At 38.7% G+C, this 15,335-nt stretch overlaps 1 protein-coding gene across 1 annotated transcript in view; it reads left to right on the top strand.

Annotated features, from left to right (window-relative positions):
• MYRFL (myelin regulatory factor like) overlaps positions 1 to 15,335 on the top strand; it is a 64,069-nt gene that overhangs the window by 22,183 nt on the left and 26,551 nt on the right. Inside the window, exons 10-14 of the mRNA XM_073339326.1 lie at positions 2,161 to 2,271; positions 3,128 to 3,218; positions 7,370 to 7,570; positions 7,961 to 8,069; positions 11,330 to 11,439. Coding sequence (XP_073195427.1) covers positions 2,161 to 2,271; positions 3,128 to 3,218; positions 7,370 to 7,570; positions 7,961 to 8,069; positions 11,330 to 11,439 — 622 coding nt within the window. The remainder of the gene's footprint in view (positions 1 to 2,160; positions 2,272 to 3,127; positions 3,219 to 7,369; positions 7,571 to 7,960; positions 8,070 to 11,329; positions 11,440 to 15,335) is intronic.

Here is a 15,335-nt window from a genome sequence, read left to right as displayed (position 1 = left end):
ATTGCCTGATATCCTCATCCAGTGTTGCAACATCATAGCCATTCTCCTGAACTATTAATGTCTCAGTTGGTTTATGTAAAAAGGCCCTTGTCTCTCTGAAACACAAGAAATGCTTTTTTTGGGGGGGTGGGAGGGCACTTTATTTTTGGTAAAACACGTTTGCTAGAGGATTCTTTTAATTTTGATGACATATATGTCTTTATTGTAGCAGGTGCCCAATGGTTGTGTAGAAATGCACATTCCCCTTCACATCAGCAACCAATCCAACAAAAAGCAAAGAGACCTGAGATTTTTAATTTATATGCAGAGCTCCTGAACACTTGGGACTTATACCAGAACAACAGTGTTTAGAGGAGTCCCTGACAGCATGGACCCCCAGAGCACTAGAGAGCCAGAAGCAGAAGAGGGGGCACTGGAGTTGATTTGGAGATGTGGGGCACAGATGGCCCGGAAATCTCCAGCGATCTACAAGATCTGTGTGTTCCAGGCACTCAGAACTGCCTGTTCCATCTGAAATTTAGGGGGATGGTTAAGAAAAATGGCAAGGGGAAGTGTGCATGTCAAAGCCTACTCCTAATGCGGGAGAAGTTCTGCAAGGATTTCCTCTCCTCCGGCTCCCTCCTGTGTGCACCGTTATATTTTATAATGAAAGGCAGGAAGAGCTGGTCCCATAGTATTAATCCAATAATGTATAGGTCTAGTGGATACAGAGTCTGCTTTATTTTTCAGTTCAACTCCTATTCTCTGAGTTTACTTAAAATCTGTCTGTCAGATGGATCACAAAAAAAAATGTATGTACATTTTTGGAAAAGTTTGAAAAACAAAACAAAAAAGACCTTTTAGCTGCAGAAGCAAAATATAATGTACAGCAGAACAGAACAAAAAAAAATTCTATAGGGGAGTAGTTTCTGTCTAAAAACCAGTGTGTTTATATCACATGTATCTTAGTAGTTTGACCTCTGTTAAACACTTCCCTTTTGTTACTAGTATAAATATTTCAGTTGCAGTCATGGACTGAAATTGACTGCGTCCTATGACCGAACATTTGCTTGTGGTCGTAGAAATTTTGACAAAAATAACTCTTTCACACAGCAGTGTGATTTATAGGTAAATTCATACCACTTTTCTACATGGATAAAAACATCTGACCAAAAACATTTTGGATGTAGAACATGCCAAGAGAAAAGCAGCAAAATTCTATAATAGAGCTCTGTGTGGTTCAAAAGCTTCTCTCTAACCAACAGAAGTTGGTCCAGTAAAAGATATTACCTCACCCATTTTTTCTCTCTAATATCCTCGGTCCGACATGGCTACAAAAACACTGCATGTCATATAGATACGATGTAGAGGAAAAATCGCCACATTAAGTTTCAGAAAAGGTTACATCTCCTATTCAAAAATCCACAGAGGTGAACGCTGAATTGGGAAATGGGGGACAGATTAGCCCGTAGACTTTTCCGCCATGGTTCTTTGACTAGCTACCAAGGGATGGATTCTCAGCTGGTGTAACTTGATGTTGTGCCACTGACCCTGAAGGAGTAACACTGATTTACACCAGATGAAAAGCGAGTAACTGGACGATTCTTTGTCCATGAAAAAATTCATCATTACATGCAATAGTGGACACGAAAATGCAAATCAGATATAGGTAAAAACAAACAGGAGAGAAATTATGGTTTGGTTAATGTGTTACTGTAGGTTGAATGATCTATGGTAGTATCCTAAATGAGCAACAAATACCCATGTATGTCAATGGGCCTATTATGTGCAGCTATGCATGGCTCTTGGTGCAGAGATACTTAGTATATGAATATTACTAAGAACCCAAATATTCCCGCTCTTGATTGGGTACCGTATACGATTGACTACATTCACCCCCTTACTGAACTACCTGACGGATTGTTGTGATGGATTGATTAATGTGAGGCTGATGTGCTTTGGCACCAAAGTTGAAAGGTGCCATAAAAGAAGAAAATGTGACATTTTTATAAGTGGGGGAGCATTGCACATGTACTGAGGTGCCTCTGCTGTCAGCTCAGTATATAAAATCAGAAAAATGAAGCATATTAATCAGCTTGAGCAAACCTGCAGGACAATCGGAAGTGGTCTAGGTGGAGGGTGGTGGTTTGCCTCTTAACTTGTTTCCTTTTTCTGTTTTAGACTTGATCTACCAGCAGACCAGGCAACCAAAGTGACATTGGGAAGGTTACATTTCAGTGAAACAACAGCAAATAACATGAGAAAAAAGGGGAAACCTAATCCTGACCAAAGGTAGAGTGATGGTCCTCTGGGGGGCGGGAGTGTAAGGGAGGCGTGACCTGGCTTACAATGTGGCAGATATAGTCTGTGAAAGTTTGTGTTGCCAGCTCTCATGATTTTATCTTGAGTTTTATGGTCTTTGGTGTCTTTCTTGAAGACCCAGCTCCTGAAGTTTTAGAATTACGTGAGAGTCTGTTTTCATTTTACTACCAAAAAAAGAAAAGTTTCTAGTCCTCATGGTTGCAGCACAAAGCTGGAGAATATCACCCAGATTATACTTTAACGGCTCGGAAACCAGAATGCAAATAAAAAGAAACCTAGATATAGAGTTTAAAAGCTTATTTATTTGTAGCCAATCTCATGAGTTTTTGGGGGCCTGATACATGATTTCTTGAATGGTTGGAGTTAGCAATACTGAAATCTTTCTATTGACTTCAATGAGCATTGGCTCCAAAGAGTATTTAACAGAGAATGAACAAAACAGAGAGTAAGAAGTGTTAATTTTCCTCCAATTCTGCAAAATAAGTTGTATTTTAAACATACTACTATTGTTGGTAGAATAATTTGGCCAGAAAAATAGTGAGACAGTCAGAGTCTGGACCCCAAGAGGAGGGGAAACGGGGACTGGCAGGGTTGTAGGAGTAACCAGGCTGATGGAAGCCAGGGTGAGACCTTTATGTTGGCAGACTGGCTACTGTTATCAGGGCTCTGAGCTATGGCAGCATAGTATTAAGACACCCAAAATTATAAGGCAGGCAGTGACAGAAGCCCTTAATGGTCAGGGTGGTCCCCTACAGTCACAGATACGTTATGCCTGTGAGATTATTTCAGCTTTCTTGTGAAGTCATTGAAATTAATTTCATATTAGATACTTCATGCTGGTGGTTGGACTATATGCTGTCAGTCAGGACCAGTCCTATTTATTGTCTGCACATGTCTCTGAAAGGATCATTGTGAGGGTAGGTACAAGTTTATTTGAACCACGTTCTGATTTTCTTTTCACAAGGGAGAATCTTTTGTTTATTGTTGGGCAGCGTGCATTTTATAATTGTTTGTAGTACACATGGTGATTTAGGGATCTTCATGTTTTTGAGGGCTTGTTGTGAGGCTATAAATAGTTCTGTATATCTGTGTGTGTGCATGTGTGAAAGATGGACATGTTTTAAGAGGAGTACATATTGAGAAGGGAGTGAGAAGACATTCAAAAATATGGGGAATTTTAGAAAGCTCTTGGATTGTTTTTAAAGTATGCGCAGTTTATAATCTACAATAGGCACCTTTTGAACAATTAATTTTTGAAAAAGCGTATGTGTTTGTATCATATTTAGGAAAAGGAATTTAGAGTAAGGGACGACTTTTGCTCTGTACTTTGAAGACCACATTTAGGGCAGATCCAATTGGACCCAATTCTGCTCATTTTTACATATGCCAGGAATCCTCCTAAATCCATGCGAGAAATGTCTACAGGATGGGCCCATGAGGGGTAGTCTTCCCATGATTTTTAGACTGCAGTTCTATTTTATGAAGAGTAACTCAAAATGGCATTCTGAAGTTCCGTATTTACTATCTCTTGATTATTTTTGTATCAATTGTGCTCAGTTTACAAATAATAATTTCTAACTTCTGGGCCTGCAAACTGTCTGAGATTGGGAGTCAAAAACTTCCCAGTCCATGTCTCCTCACCCATGTCAAATTTTCTGCAGGCTAATTTATGTCCTTCATGACACCTGTGCAGTCCCATTGCTTTCAATGGGCTTAGTACTGGAACTTAGTAAACAACTGTGTTGATGAGGTACAAGGTAGGATAGAACCCACAGCTCATGCTGTTGTAATTGTGTTGACTCTGCAGGGTTAAAAGGAGCTGAAAACAGTGAGCCTTTATTTTTCTCATTGTAGTAAAATACATTTGACTCTGAATACACGAAAGGAATAGATATGCTAAATAAAAAAGCTATTTTTTATAATCACCATTGGACTGCACTTGAAAAGGAAAAGTTCATGTTCTTTTTTTGTAGAAATATTGAGAATGAAATAAGATGAAAGAGAACTAGCATGCAGAGCTGAAAAAAGAATAGATTTTGCAGTTCACTGTCAATGCCAACAAAACAAAAACACCACAAATTGTTTTCTGTTGAACCGCAAATGATTTTTTAAAAAGTTTTTGGTGAATTAAAAAAATTCTGGGTGAACGAAACATTTTGTTTTGATTTGAGCATTTGTAAACAGTTTTATTTTAAAAATTTTAAAATAAAATTAAAGGTAATTTCAAACCAAAGTGATTTCAGACAGAAAAACGGAATCATTTAGTTTCAAAAAATGTCAAAGTGAAACATTTGATTTTTTTCAAAATGGACAACTTAGCAAAACCGATGTGAATTTGCTAAATGTTTTTCACTGAAAAAAGTTTTCATTGAAAAATTTCACCCAGCTCTAATTACATATGCCACTGACCTATTATCAGAAACATTTAATGTTTTTCTTTTTAATAACATACCTACTTCTTATATAGTACTTTTCATCAGTAGATCTCAAAGAGCTGTAGAAATGAGATCATATACATAGCTACTATAGTCATGTAGTATTTTTTGTGTGTGATACATGTACTTCATAACAATTTAATAGTTTGTAATAACTAGGCCTAGGTCCTCCCCTTCCCCCTTTAGTTTAGTTGGGGGGGGGCATGGGGCAGGGCAGTAATTGCTGCAGTCTGTTCATTTTTGTTATAAACATTTTTTTTAAATTGCCCAGGTGCTGAGAGCTTGGGCTGGGTGTTCTTTTGTGGGTGGATTTAGTATACGTTTCTATAAATCAACTAATGAGGTCTGTGCTACTTTATCTCTCCTGTAGCCTCTGTTTTCAGTGCTCTGCTCCCATGAATAACTCTAGTGCCTGCCTCTGCTACTGCCCATAGTTTTTCCAAGCAGTAGCAGCATGAAACTGATCTGATTATTTTGAATAGCTGCAGTAAAACTGACCCCAGTACTATAATTCTGCTTTGCTGCTGCCTGGTAAAGCAGAGCTGTTGGAGCTGTCTGTTTGCAGATTCAGGAAGACGACTGCATTTTTGCATCCAATTCACATTTGGATCATTATCTTATGAACCGTAAGGGCTAGTATCTTAATTTTTGCTTTAAATAAAAGCTTATGTTCTGCAGAAGTTCATGGTTTAGGCTCCCACACCCACCAGATTGTTTTAGCACTTGTGCCTATGGTGCCAGTCAAATAAATAAATGATTGAATGGACAAAAATAGAGGACTGAGAATGTAAATAATGGCCATATCAGTAAAAGGACTATAGCAGCGTTCTGGTCTGATATGTTTGCACTGGAAGGCAGGGTCATGTATATAAAGACATCACTTACTGCAGTGTGGCAAAACTTACTGAATGCATCGCGATGGGAAAAACATACACTCTAGTCCGCCATACTGCAGAGTTAAAGATTAAAGAACTACAAACTGAGTAGTGGTTAACAGGCACATCAGCTCATGCTCTAATTGGTCAGTTAGAAATGCACAATTCTCTGTATCACAGATGGTGTAGCCTTGCAAAAACACAAGGCCTTTATAAAGGAGTGCTGAGTTTTTGGCACTTTGGTATTTTGTTTAGATCCACATTTTAATGTCTGAATTCAGTGTTAATTTTTTATTTTTAATAAGGAAATAAACAAAAAAGCATTAGGATTTTTGTTCATTGAGCTTTTTTCTCTGAGAGCAAGATTAATTTTATTTGATTAATGTAAAGTAATAGAGTTCGGACAAGGGGTAGTATTTTGTAGAATGTGTGGACGTGCTTATTTAGGGGTCCCTCATTGAAAATGGCAGCTAACTTAACTTGTGAGTGCAAAAGTTATATATATTACAGATGGTGACTTCTCCAGGAACTGCTGTTTTTAAACCTTGCATGTCTCCAGGCCTATGCAAATATGTTTGAATATGATGGAAATTTCCATGTCTCAGTTGATAAGTAGAATTCATCTGGTAGCTTTGATTTGTTGCAACTGCCATTCCAAAGTCAATTTATCTATGTCCTCTTTAATCAGCAATGTTATTATCCATTGCAAAAAAAAAAAAGTTAAGCCGTTAGAAAATCTCATTGTTCTATTCTTTTCCTGAGGCATCTTAATAAGGTTTAGGTTGTTCAAAGCACTTAGGGGTCATGGATTCAATACATTGCTTAATTGTTGTTTTTTGTTTCTGGAAACATCCTCGAGCTGCTAAGTGCTTTTCAGACATAAAAGAAGGCTGAGTCTCGGTCACAAAGAGCTTAGATTCTAAAAGACACAAACAGGCAAAGGGAAGAGGAAATTGGTACAATGTTGTTATTAAAGTAGCACTTTGGAGCCCTTGTCCTGGACCTGGACCCGGACCCCATTGTGCTGGATGCTGGACAAATACAGAACAAAAAGATAGTCCTTGCTCCAACCAGTTTACAATAAAGAAGTGGTAATCAGCCACTTCAAGTAATATAGTTGTGGGATAGTTTCGTAAACATAAGTTATTCCTAGGTACCCACAATGTGGACACCAATGTACCTTCAGTCTGATTTACAGTCCAGAGTGTGTGCATGTTGGGAATGCAGTATGCATGAATTCAAGCCCAAATCCACCTCTTATCTGTTCAGAATGGACCTCGGACAAAATAAAAGGAGAGTGTCTGAAAACGGGTAAAAAAAAAGAGAGAGAGATCTGTATGTTCAATGGGTTTCTTTAGGGAATGGGGAATCTTTCGAGTGAGATGTGTTAAAATCTGCCTTTCTCTGTCTTGTCCAGTGTCCAGTCCTTAGTGAGCTAGTAGGCTAGAAGACAGTTTGTTGGCAAATCAGAAATGATTCTGAGGTCTGATCACAAACCTAGTTACTTGAAAAGCTTTGAAGTTGATCATCTTCCTCAACATTATAGTAAAATATAATACAAGAAAAGGCTTTGCGGGCACTGCAAATGTTCTAGATGGGAAACGTTTCTTTAGAGGTTATCCATTTTGATGTGTCAAAGTTCAAAAATGTAGTTTAAATGTGAAAGATTTGTATGGCATTTCATATTCCTTTGGTAAATTTGATAAAGCAATAGTAAATCCGTGCTAAAGTGTCTTTGACTGTAACAAATGTTTTCAGGCATCTAACCCTGGGCAGTTTGAGAATGACAGTGATGTGTTGTGGCAGCGAGGACATGTTCCAGAGACCATAGTCTGTCATGGTCGAGTAGGAATTAACACAGATGCACCAGATGAAGCACTGGTCGTCTGTGGAAATGTGAAAGTGATGGGGACAGTCATGCATCCATCTGACAGTCGAGCAAAACAGAATATCCAGGAGGTGAGTGAAGTGGAGCTTTTAGGGCATTTACATTTACACCACAGTGCATGTATGAATTATCCTTCTGACACACATGAAGTAGATTCTGTTATCCTAGACACGTTGGAATGTTGGCCTTAGGAAAGTGAATGCACTGCTTGCGTTGTGGAGCCATCCTGTTTGAACTGAGAGGTGGGAGGGACTTTGAACTTGGATGAGGCTGTGTCTGTAAATGAAGTGGTTTGACTGAAATGTAACTGGGAATACAAGTAAAAATAACAGCTGGTCCATGTTGAATAGGGAGATGTTTGATGGCAGCTGTGTCATGCTTCTCAGTATGCTTGTGCAACCCTTGATGTGACTCTGATCCTTAATACTGGGACATGTGAAACGTGGTCTTTGTGCAATTAGGTTGATACAACTGAGCAGCTGAGAAGAATAGCGCAAATGCGGCTCGTCGAGTATGACTACAAGCCTGAGTTTGCATCTGTAATGGGAATAAACAGTCCCCATGAAACAGGTATTCAATCAACGCTGCTTCTGTTCTAGTGTCTGTCCTTTTATATTTGTATGTTGAAGCACAATGATTAGTTCCCTGGCACTCCAATCTTATTTTTAGGATCCTAAGGCCTTTTGCAGTGTTTTTCTTTTAAAACTGAGGCATAGGAGAGTATGTGGGTGTCTGACTGTGTGTGTCTATGTCTCCATTTTAGTAGATGCAATCAGCTGACATTTTCCACGGTTGGTCTCGGCCCGGAGGTGATACACCTTTTCTAAGGCTTTAGCCAAATTGCTTCAACCATTTTTGTGTGTATTTGAGCATTTAAAACATAAATCCATATTATTATTTACCTGTATTACCATGGTACCTACGAGCCCTCATCATGGACCAGGATCTCATTGTGCTACATACTGCCTTACATATATGGGCTGAAAATTTGTGCTTAAAACAAAACAAAAATGTCTATTGAATCTATTGAGACTTGGCTTCTTTTGTAAATCTTGTGGCGATCTAAGGTCCAAAACAGGTTGAATACCGTCATGTCTCTTTTCCTTTGTCTATAAGTGATAAATAACAGTCAGCATGGACTTGTCAAGAACAAATCATGTCAAATCAACCTAATAGCTTTCTTTGGCAAGGTAACAAGTCTTGTGGGGTGGGGAGCAGGGGCAGGGGGAAGTGGTAGATGTGGCATATCTTGACTTTAGTAAGTCTTTTGATATTGACTCGTATGACCTTCTTATAAACAAACTAGCGAAATACAACCTAGATAGAGCTACTGTAAGGTAGGTGCATAACTGATTGGAAAACCATTACATAAGAACATAAGAATGGCCATACTGGGTCAGATCAAAGGTCCATCTAGCCCAGTATCCTGTCTTCCTACAGTGGCCAATGCCAGGTGCCCCAGAGGGAATGAAAAGAAGAGGAAATCATCAAGTGATCCATCCTGTTTCCCATTTTCAGCTTCTGGCAAAGTTTGCAGATGATACCAAGTTGGGAGGGGTTGCAAGTGGTTTGGAGGATATGATTAAAATTCAAAATGATCTGGACAAACTGGAGCAGTAGTTTGTAGTAAATAGGGTGAAATTCTATAAGGACAAATGCAAAGTACTCCACTTAGGAGGAGCAATCAGTTGCACACATACAAAATGGGAAAGGCCTAGGAAGGAGTACTGCAGAAAGGAATCTGGGGGTCATAGTGGATCACAAGCTTAAATATGAATCAATGGTGTAACACTGTTGCAAAAAAAAAAAAAAAAAAAAAAGCAAACATCATTCTGGGATGTATCAGCAGGAGTGTTGTAAGCAAGACATGAGAAGTAATTCTTCAGTGCAGAGTAGAGCGGATTAGGCCTCAGCAGGAGTATTTTGTCCAGTTCTGAGCATCACATTTCAGGAAAGATGTGGACAAATTGGAGGGAGTCCAGAGAAGAGCGACAAAAATGATTAAAGGTCTAGAAAACATGACCTATGAGGGAAGAAAAAATTGGGTTTATTTAGTCTGGAGAAGAGAAGACTAAGGGTGGGGGGGACATAACAGTTTTCAAGTACATAAAAGTTTGTTAGAAGGAGGAGGGAGAAAAAATTTTCTCCTTAACCTCTGAGGATGGGACAAGAAGCAATGGGCTTAAGTCGCAGCAATGGCGGTTTAGGTTGGACATTAGGAAAAACTTCCTGTGAAGGTGGTTAAACATTGGAATAAATTGCCTAGGGAGGTTGTGGAATCTCCATCATTGGAGATTTTTAAGAGTAGGTTAGACAAATGCCTGTCAGGGATGGTCTAGATAATATTCAGTCCTGCCATGAGTGCAGGGGACTGGACCAGGTGAGCTCTCGAGGTCCCTTCCAGTCCTATGATTCTATGATCTGACTTCTACTTGGTTATTTTTGATTTAGTATTTGTAATTGTTTTTTTCTTTTCCCTTCCTCTTCCTTTCCATGTTGTTTTCTCCCTTCTTCCTCAATGTTCACTTCGAATCCGTAGCTTCTATTTTTACCCCTGTGACCTCTGTGTTTGCTGTTCCTTCCTTCCCATCCACTCCGTCCATCTGCACTATATGAAACCAAATGGGAAGAGAAATGTTTCACGTCACTGTCTTTTCCCTGCCCTTTACATGCTCTTCAACTTAGGTGTAGCAAATAACAAATTGCAAAGGGCAGAAAACTTGTAATTATTATTTGTATTGCAGGAGCACATTCAGACCTCAGACAGAATCAGGACCCATTGTGCTAGGGAGTGTCTAAAACATATAGTAAATTACAGCCCCTGCTCCAAATGGCTTGCAAATCTAAATGACAAGAAAGAAACAAGTTGAAGGAGAAGGAGCTTCCTCAGAGCCAGTAGGATGTTATCTATTACTCCTCCTCATAATACAAGAACAAGTCAATGAATTGGAAGGGCAGCAAATCTGCATGATCATCTGGTGGTTATGAGTTCCATAGGCTATTGCAGAAGCCAAGAGTTTGGCAATTTTATAAAGGATTAGACAACTAGAACATTATATTGGATGAGATTAAAAAATAAGGATAAAAGCCCTCTTGTTTCAGAGAATAAGCCAGCCTCTAACTGAAGGGGAAGTTGGGAAGAAACTTAAGCATCTGATTATGGCCAATATCAGAAATACAGGAAATTGGGCTAGGGACCCACCTATTCTGTCCCTATAGAGCAAATTCCATATTTCTAATTGAGCCATCCAGTAAATAATATATATATGTAGAAGCAGATAGTAGTTCTAGATAAGGGAGTGTGTGGTTTAGAATGGTGAAGACTAAAATGATAAAAACCTGTAATTAGAGCTGCTTGAAAATTTTCTGAGGGAATGTTTCTCCATCAGAAAATGCTTTTTTGTCAAAATTGAAACATTTTGGAGAAACATGCCTGGATATGGGAAAAACAAGCAAACCAGAATGAAGCATTCTGATAAAGATGATTTTTCTTTCCATTTTTTAATTTTATATTTAGGTAATATAAAATACAAAGTCAAAACTGGAATGGAACATTTAGATTTTATCAAATAAATGTTTTGATTTACCTGTAATAATAATAATAATTAATATATTTTGAATTTTGGTTCTCAGGAAATTTGTTTTGTTCCATTTTGGAATGGAAAAAAATCAAAATTGCAGAATTTCCTACAAAGAGGAAAATCTGGTTTCTGCAGAGCTCAACTTGTAACTTTTAGGATGGCCACATTAGGGAGAATACAAATTACAATCTGAGAGTAAATTGTTTTTTTGGTTTTTTTTACACTAGTTTTTCATTATTTTGCAAACAGGAATAATAGCCCAGGAGGTGAAAGAGCTTTTGCCGACAGCTGTAAAAGAAGTTGGAGTTATTACCTGTGAAAATGGAGAAAAAGTAGAGAACTTCCTCATGATTGATAAGGTATATTATTGGTTTACTGCCATTCATTTATACAGTGCTATGGTACTGGACATGAAACAAAGACTTTAAGACAATGCATTTTTTAAAAAATTCAGAAGCAAATGCAAGTGCTTTTTTGTCGAGAATCAGCCACATAGGTTTTGGCATTCAGAACTAATTTGCTTTTTTTTTCCTTTGGGGAAAGGAAGCTTTGCTCTTGAACCATATTTTTTTATTAGTCCAGCGGTAGGACTTGGTGAAGATCCTGGCTGTCTAGTAAATCAGTTTCAGTTTAATTTTTTGCTGACCAACAAAAATTAATTTCCTTTTTCTTAATAATTTGGTAATGTGCTGCAGAAACATTTTTGAGGGTCTTGAGGCAAAATGCATTAAAGCGGAAATGACAGTTAAAGAGAGTTGCAAGTAAATAGTTCTTCTGGATTCTTTAAATACCTGTCTCTGTTAGTCACTTTTGGTCTTCAGTGTCTGATTCATATTTGCTGTCTTTAGTTCTCATTAAGGAGTCATGTGAAGAGGTCTATGTGGACAGTAAGGGCCTGATCCCGCATGATGATGTGTGTTTGTAGACCGCTGCCCCCATATGGAGCCTCACTGAAGTCAGTGGGGTTCAACATAGGCACAAGAGTCTGCACACATGGAGCCTAATATGCTCCTGCCAGTCAGGGGTATCTTAGTCAGCCAAGAGAGTGAAATTTCATCACGCTAACTTGATCACTAATTATTAAGGCTCACAAACAGGTAAGAAACTTCTGCTGGACCACATATTTTGTGTTTGTCAAGATGCAAATGTCAGTCTTTCAAATTTGAATTGATCTCCCCCCTGTAGGTATTTGACTAAGAGGTTTTTTTTAATTATTTGAAATCTTAATATAGTAGTATTTTAATTGAGAGATACTTAAAATGAAGTGTGGTCACACAAAATTTGGATAGAGATGTCTTAGTGGTAGAGCTAGAGCAGCCAATCTTATTACAACAAAAGTCTTTTGTGTCGGAAAGTCTGAATTAATGTAATGGTTCTTAAGAAGAATTAAGCTCTTGTGGTATTTTACTTCACAAACTGGTAACTTTCTTATTCTAATCCTCTTGCTTTACACAAAATGTAAAAGCTAATTCTGTATGTGGTGTGTGAAATTTCTCTATCTTAGACCATTATCATAACTTCAAAATCCTACAGGAAGAAATGTGTATGGTACACAGAGAAATTAACATGCTTTAATGATGAAGATAATGCTGTTAGGTTTGTACTATGCAGTGTCCTGCTATATTCTGATTTGTTGTGTTTCACAAATGTGTAGTCATAAGCTGAATGTTGAATAGTCAGAACAGTCGACCTTAGAAATCAAAGTGTCATCTCTTCTAGTCTCTACAGTGACAATATCAAAAAGCAGATCTTACTGTGGAGGGTACTTATGTTATCATAGATAAAGATTATAGATTTGTGTGCATAAACCTGGGATTTGAGCAAAACTTGATTTAACAGGAAAAATTCTGCCAAAGTGAAATGAAAATTAGTAGGGAGAAGAGAACATTTATAAATATTGGAGGTAGTTACATTTGGTCTGAACGACAGCATGGCTATAATCCCATATTCATTGTTAACTATGTCATTTCAACTGATTTTTTATTCTGTATTTTATTGAAACTGTTGTATCAACCAGGCAAGGTACTAACAAGCTTCAACAGGACTTTATTTTCAAAGTGGAAACCTCTTTACCAAGCTATTGCCACACCCTGTGTAGCTCTCTCCCAACCTCTCAACTCCTCCCCCCTCCTTCCTGTTTTCTGTCCTTTCAGACTCCCAACAGCCAGTGCTCTCAATTCTAATAATTACAAGCAACATCTAAACACCACATTCCCTCCTCTCTTAAGAAACTCTCCCAATTAAAATAAACATTATTGTTCTAACCACAAGAACAAATATGAAACAAGACACTATACTGTTGGCAGAAATATTACACTGAAAACACTGTAGATACTACATAACATAGTCTCTAGTCCAGACAGGTTGTTGTCTGGTTCAGACAGGCCATCTCTCAAGCCCTGGTTCCAGTTCAATGTCTTGTTGTGTTGGTACTACGGTGAAGTCATCCAATGCAGACTGGGTGTTGGCATAATCTCCTCTTGGTGCATAGGCAGGTGCAAGATAAGAAGCGTTCCATACCCACCCATCAGAAAGTCGATAGGTGTAAGGTCCCTTCTTCTCTATGATTTTAAAAGGAGCTGTGAATTTATGGTCCTTTGCATAAAATTCCAGGTTTTCATACTCTAATGAAGGAACCACACTCAAACTTTGGTTCCTTAGCACCCCGCCACTTGTCTGTGAAAGCCTTAGAGTTTGCTTGGTTCTGTTCAACTGTTTTTTCTCACATCATCGTCGTTTGGGGCCTCAGGTCGTGCCTTTAACAATCCAGCAATGTTCAGTTTAGTATTCATCTGTTTCCCATGCAGTAACTCTGCGGGTGGTCTTTGCATTGTGACATGTTGTGTAGCCTGGTATGCTTGCAAGAAATCAGTGGTGAAGGGTATCCACAATCGCCCTTCCAGTTTAGCCATTTGCAAACTCCCTTTCAAACTTCTGTTAAACCGTTCGATTTCCCCATTGGCTTGAGGGTGATATAGGGACGACCTTCTGTGTAAAATGTTCCTCTTTGCTAGAAAAGTTTCAAACTCCAGGGAAGTAAATTGACTACCATTATCTGAAACCAGTTCTTTGGAATTACCTTCACTGCTAAAAACTGAAGAGAGGAACTTAATTACTGTAGCAGAAGAGATTTGCGATGTAAATGCTACCTCAGGCCATTTACTGAAATAGACTATTAAAGTGATGGCATAATGGCAGTCAATTGGAGCAGTATCAAAGGGTCCTACAATGTCAATCGCCACTTTTTCCTATGCAGATTCAAGAAGAGAAACAGGCTGTAATGGAGGGGTACATGTCACTGCTGTCTTATCATGCATTTGGCAAGTGACACAGGATTTTATGAGTGCTTCAGTTTGAGAATCCATCCCTGGCCACCAATACAGATCCCGTAGTCGTTGTTTGGTTCGGACAATTCCTTGATGAGTATCGTGTGCCAGGTGTATGAGTTTTGACTGTAATTCTTCTGGCACAAGGAACTGGTGTGTACCTCGTAGCACACAGCCATCAAACAAAGAAAGTTCATCCCGAATTCTAAAATAAGGCAGCAAAACTGAGTCAAGGTTTTTAGGGTTACTGAGCTCTTTGTCAGAAATTCCTGTAGTTTTCATTGAATTGGACACGCTGAACAAGCAGCTTGAAATTGTTCTCTTATAACTGCAGTGAGAGCGCTTGTAATAAGCGCAACTACTACATCCTATCCTCCGGTTGACCATCTGGTGAAGGCAAAGGCAGGCGAGAAAGGCAATCAGCTACCACATTTTGGTTTCCAGGCTTATATTCCAGTTCATAATTGAAAGAGAGTAGTCTTGCAGACCATCGAGCAATACGGTATCCTGCTCTTCCCAGTCCTTTTGTGGTGAGCAGCGTCGTCAAAGGGCTGTGGTCTGTGCGTAACTTGAATGTGCGGCCCCACAGGTAGAGTTCTCCATTTTTCAGTAGTCCAGACACAAGCAAGTGCTTCTTTTTCGACCGTAGAATATTTTCTCTCAGCATTACTAAGTGTCCTTGAAGCAAATGCAACAGTCCTCTCTGTGTTGTCCTCATGCAGTTGTGTGAGAAAAGCCCCAAGTCCATAATCAGAAGCATTAGTAGTTACAATTGTGGACAATGCAGGACTGAATAGTGCAAGTACTGGACTATGTACAATCAAGTCTTTCACCGTTTTGAAACTAGCTTGTGCATCGGTTGTCCACACTAAGGTTGAACTTCTCTGTAGTAATTCCCATAATGGTTCAATGACAGATGCATAATTGGG

This window comes from Lepidochelys kempii, chromosome 1, assembly GCF_965140285.1.
Source record: "Lepidochelys kempii isolate rLepKem1 chromosome 1, rLepKem1.hap1, whole genome shotgun sequence".
Classification (NCBI taxonomy): Eukaryota; Metazoa; Chordata; order Testudines; family Cheloniidae; genus Lepidochelys; species Lepidochelys kempii.
The sequence above is the reverse complement of the archived record's forward strand: the minus strand, read 5'-3'. Positions and strand labels throughout refer to the sequence as shown.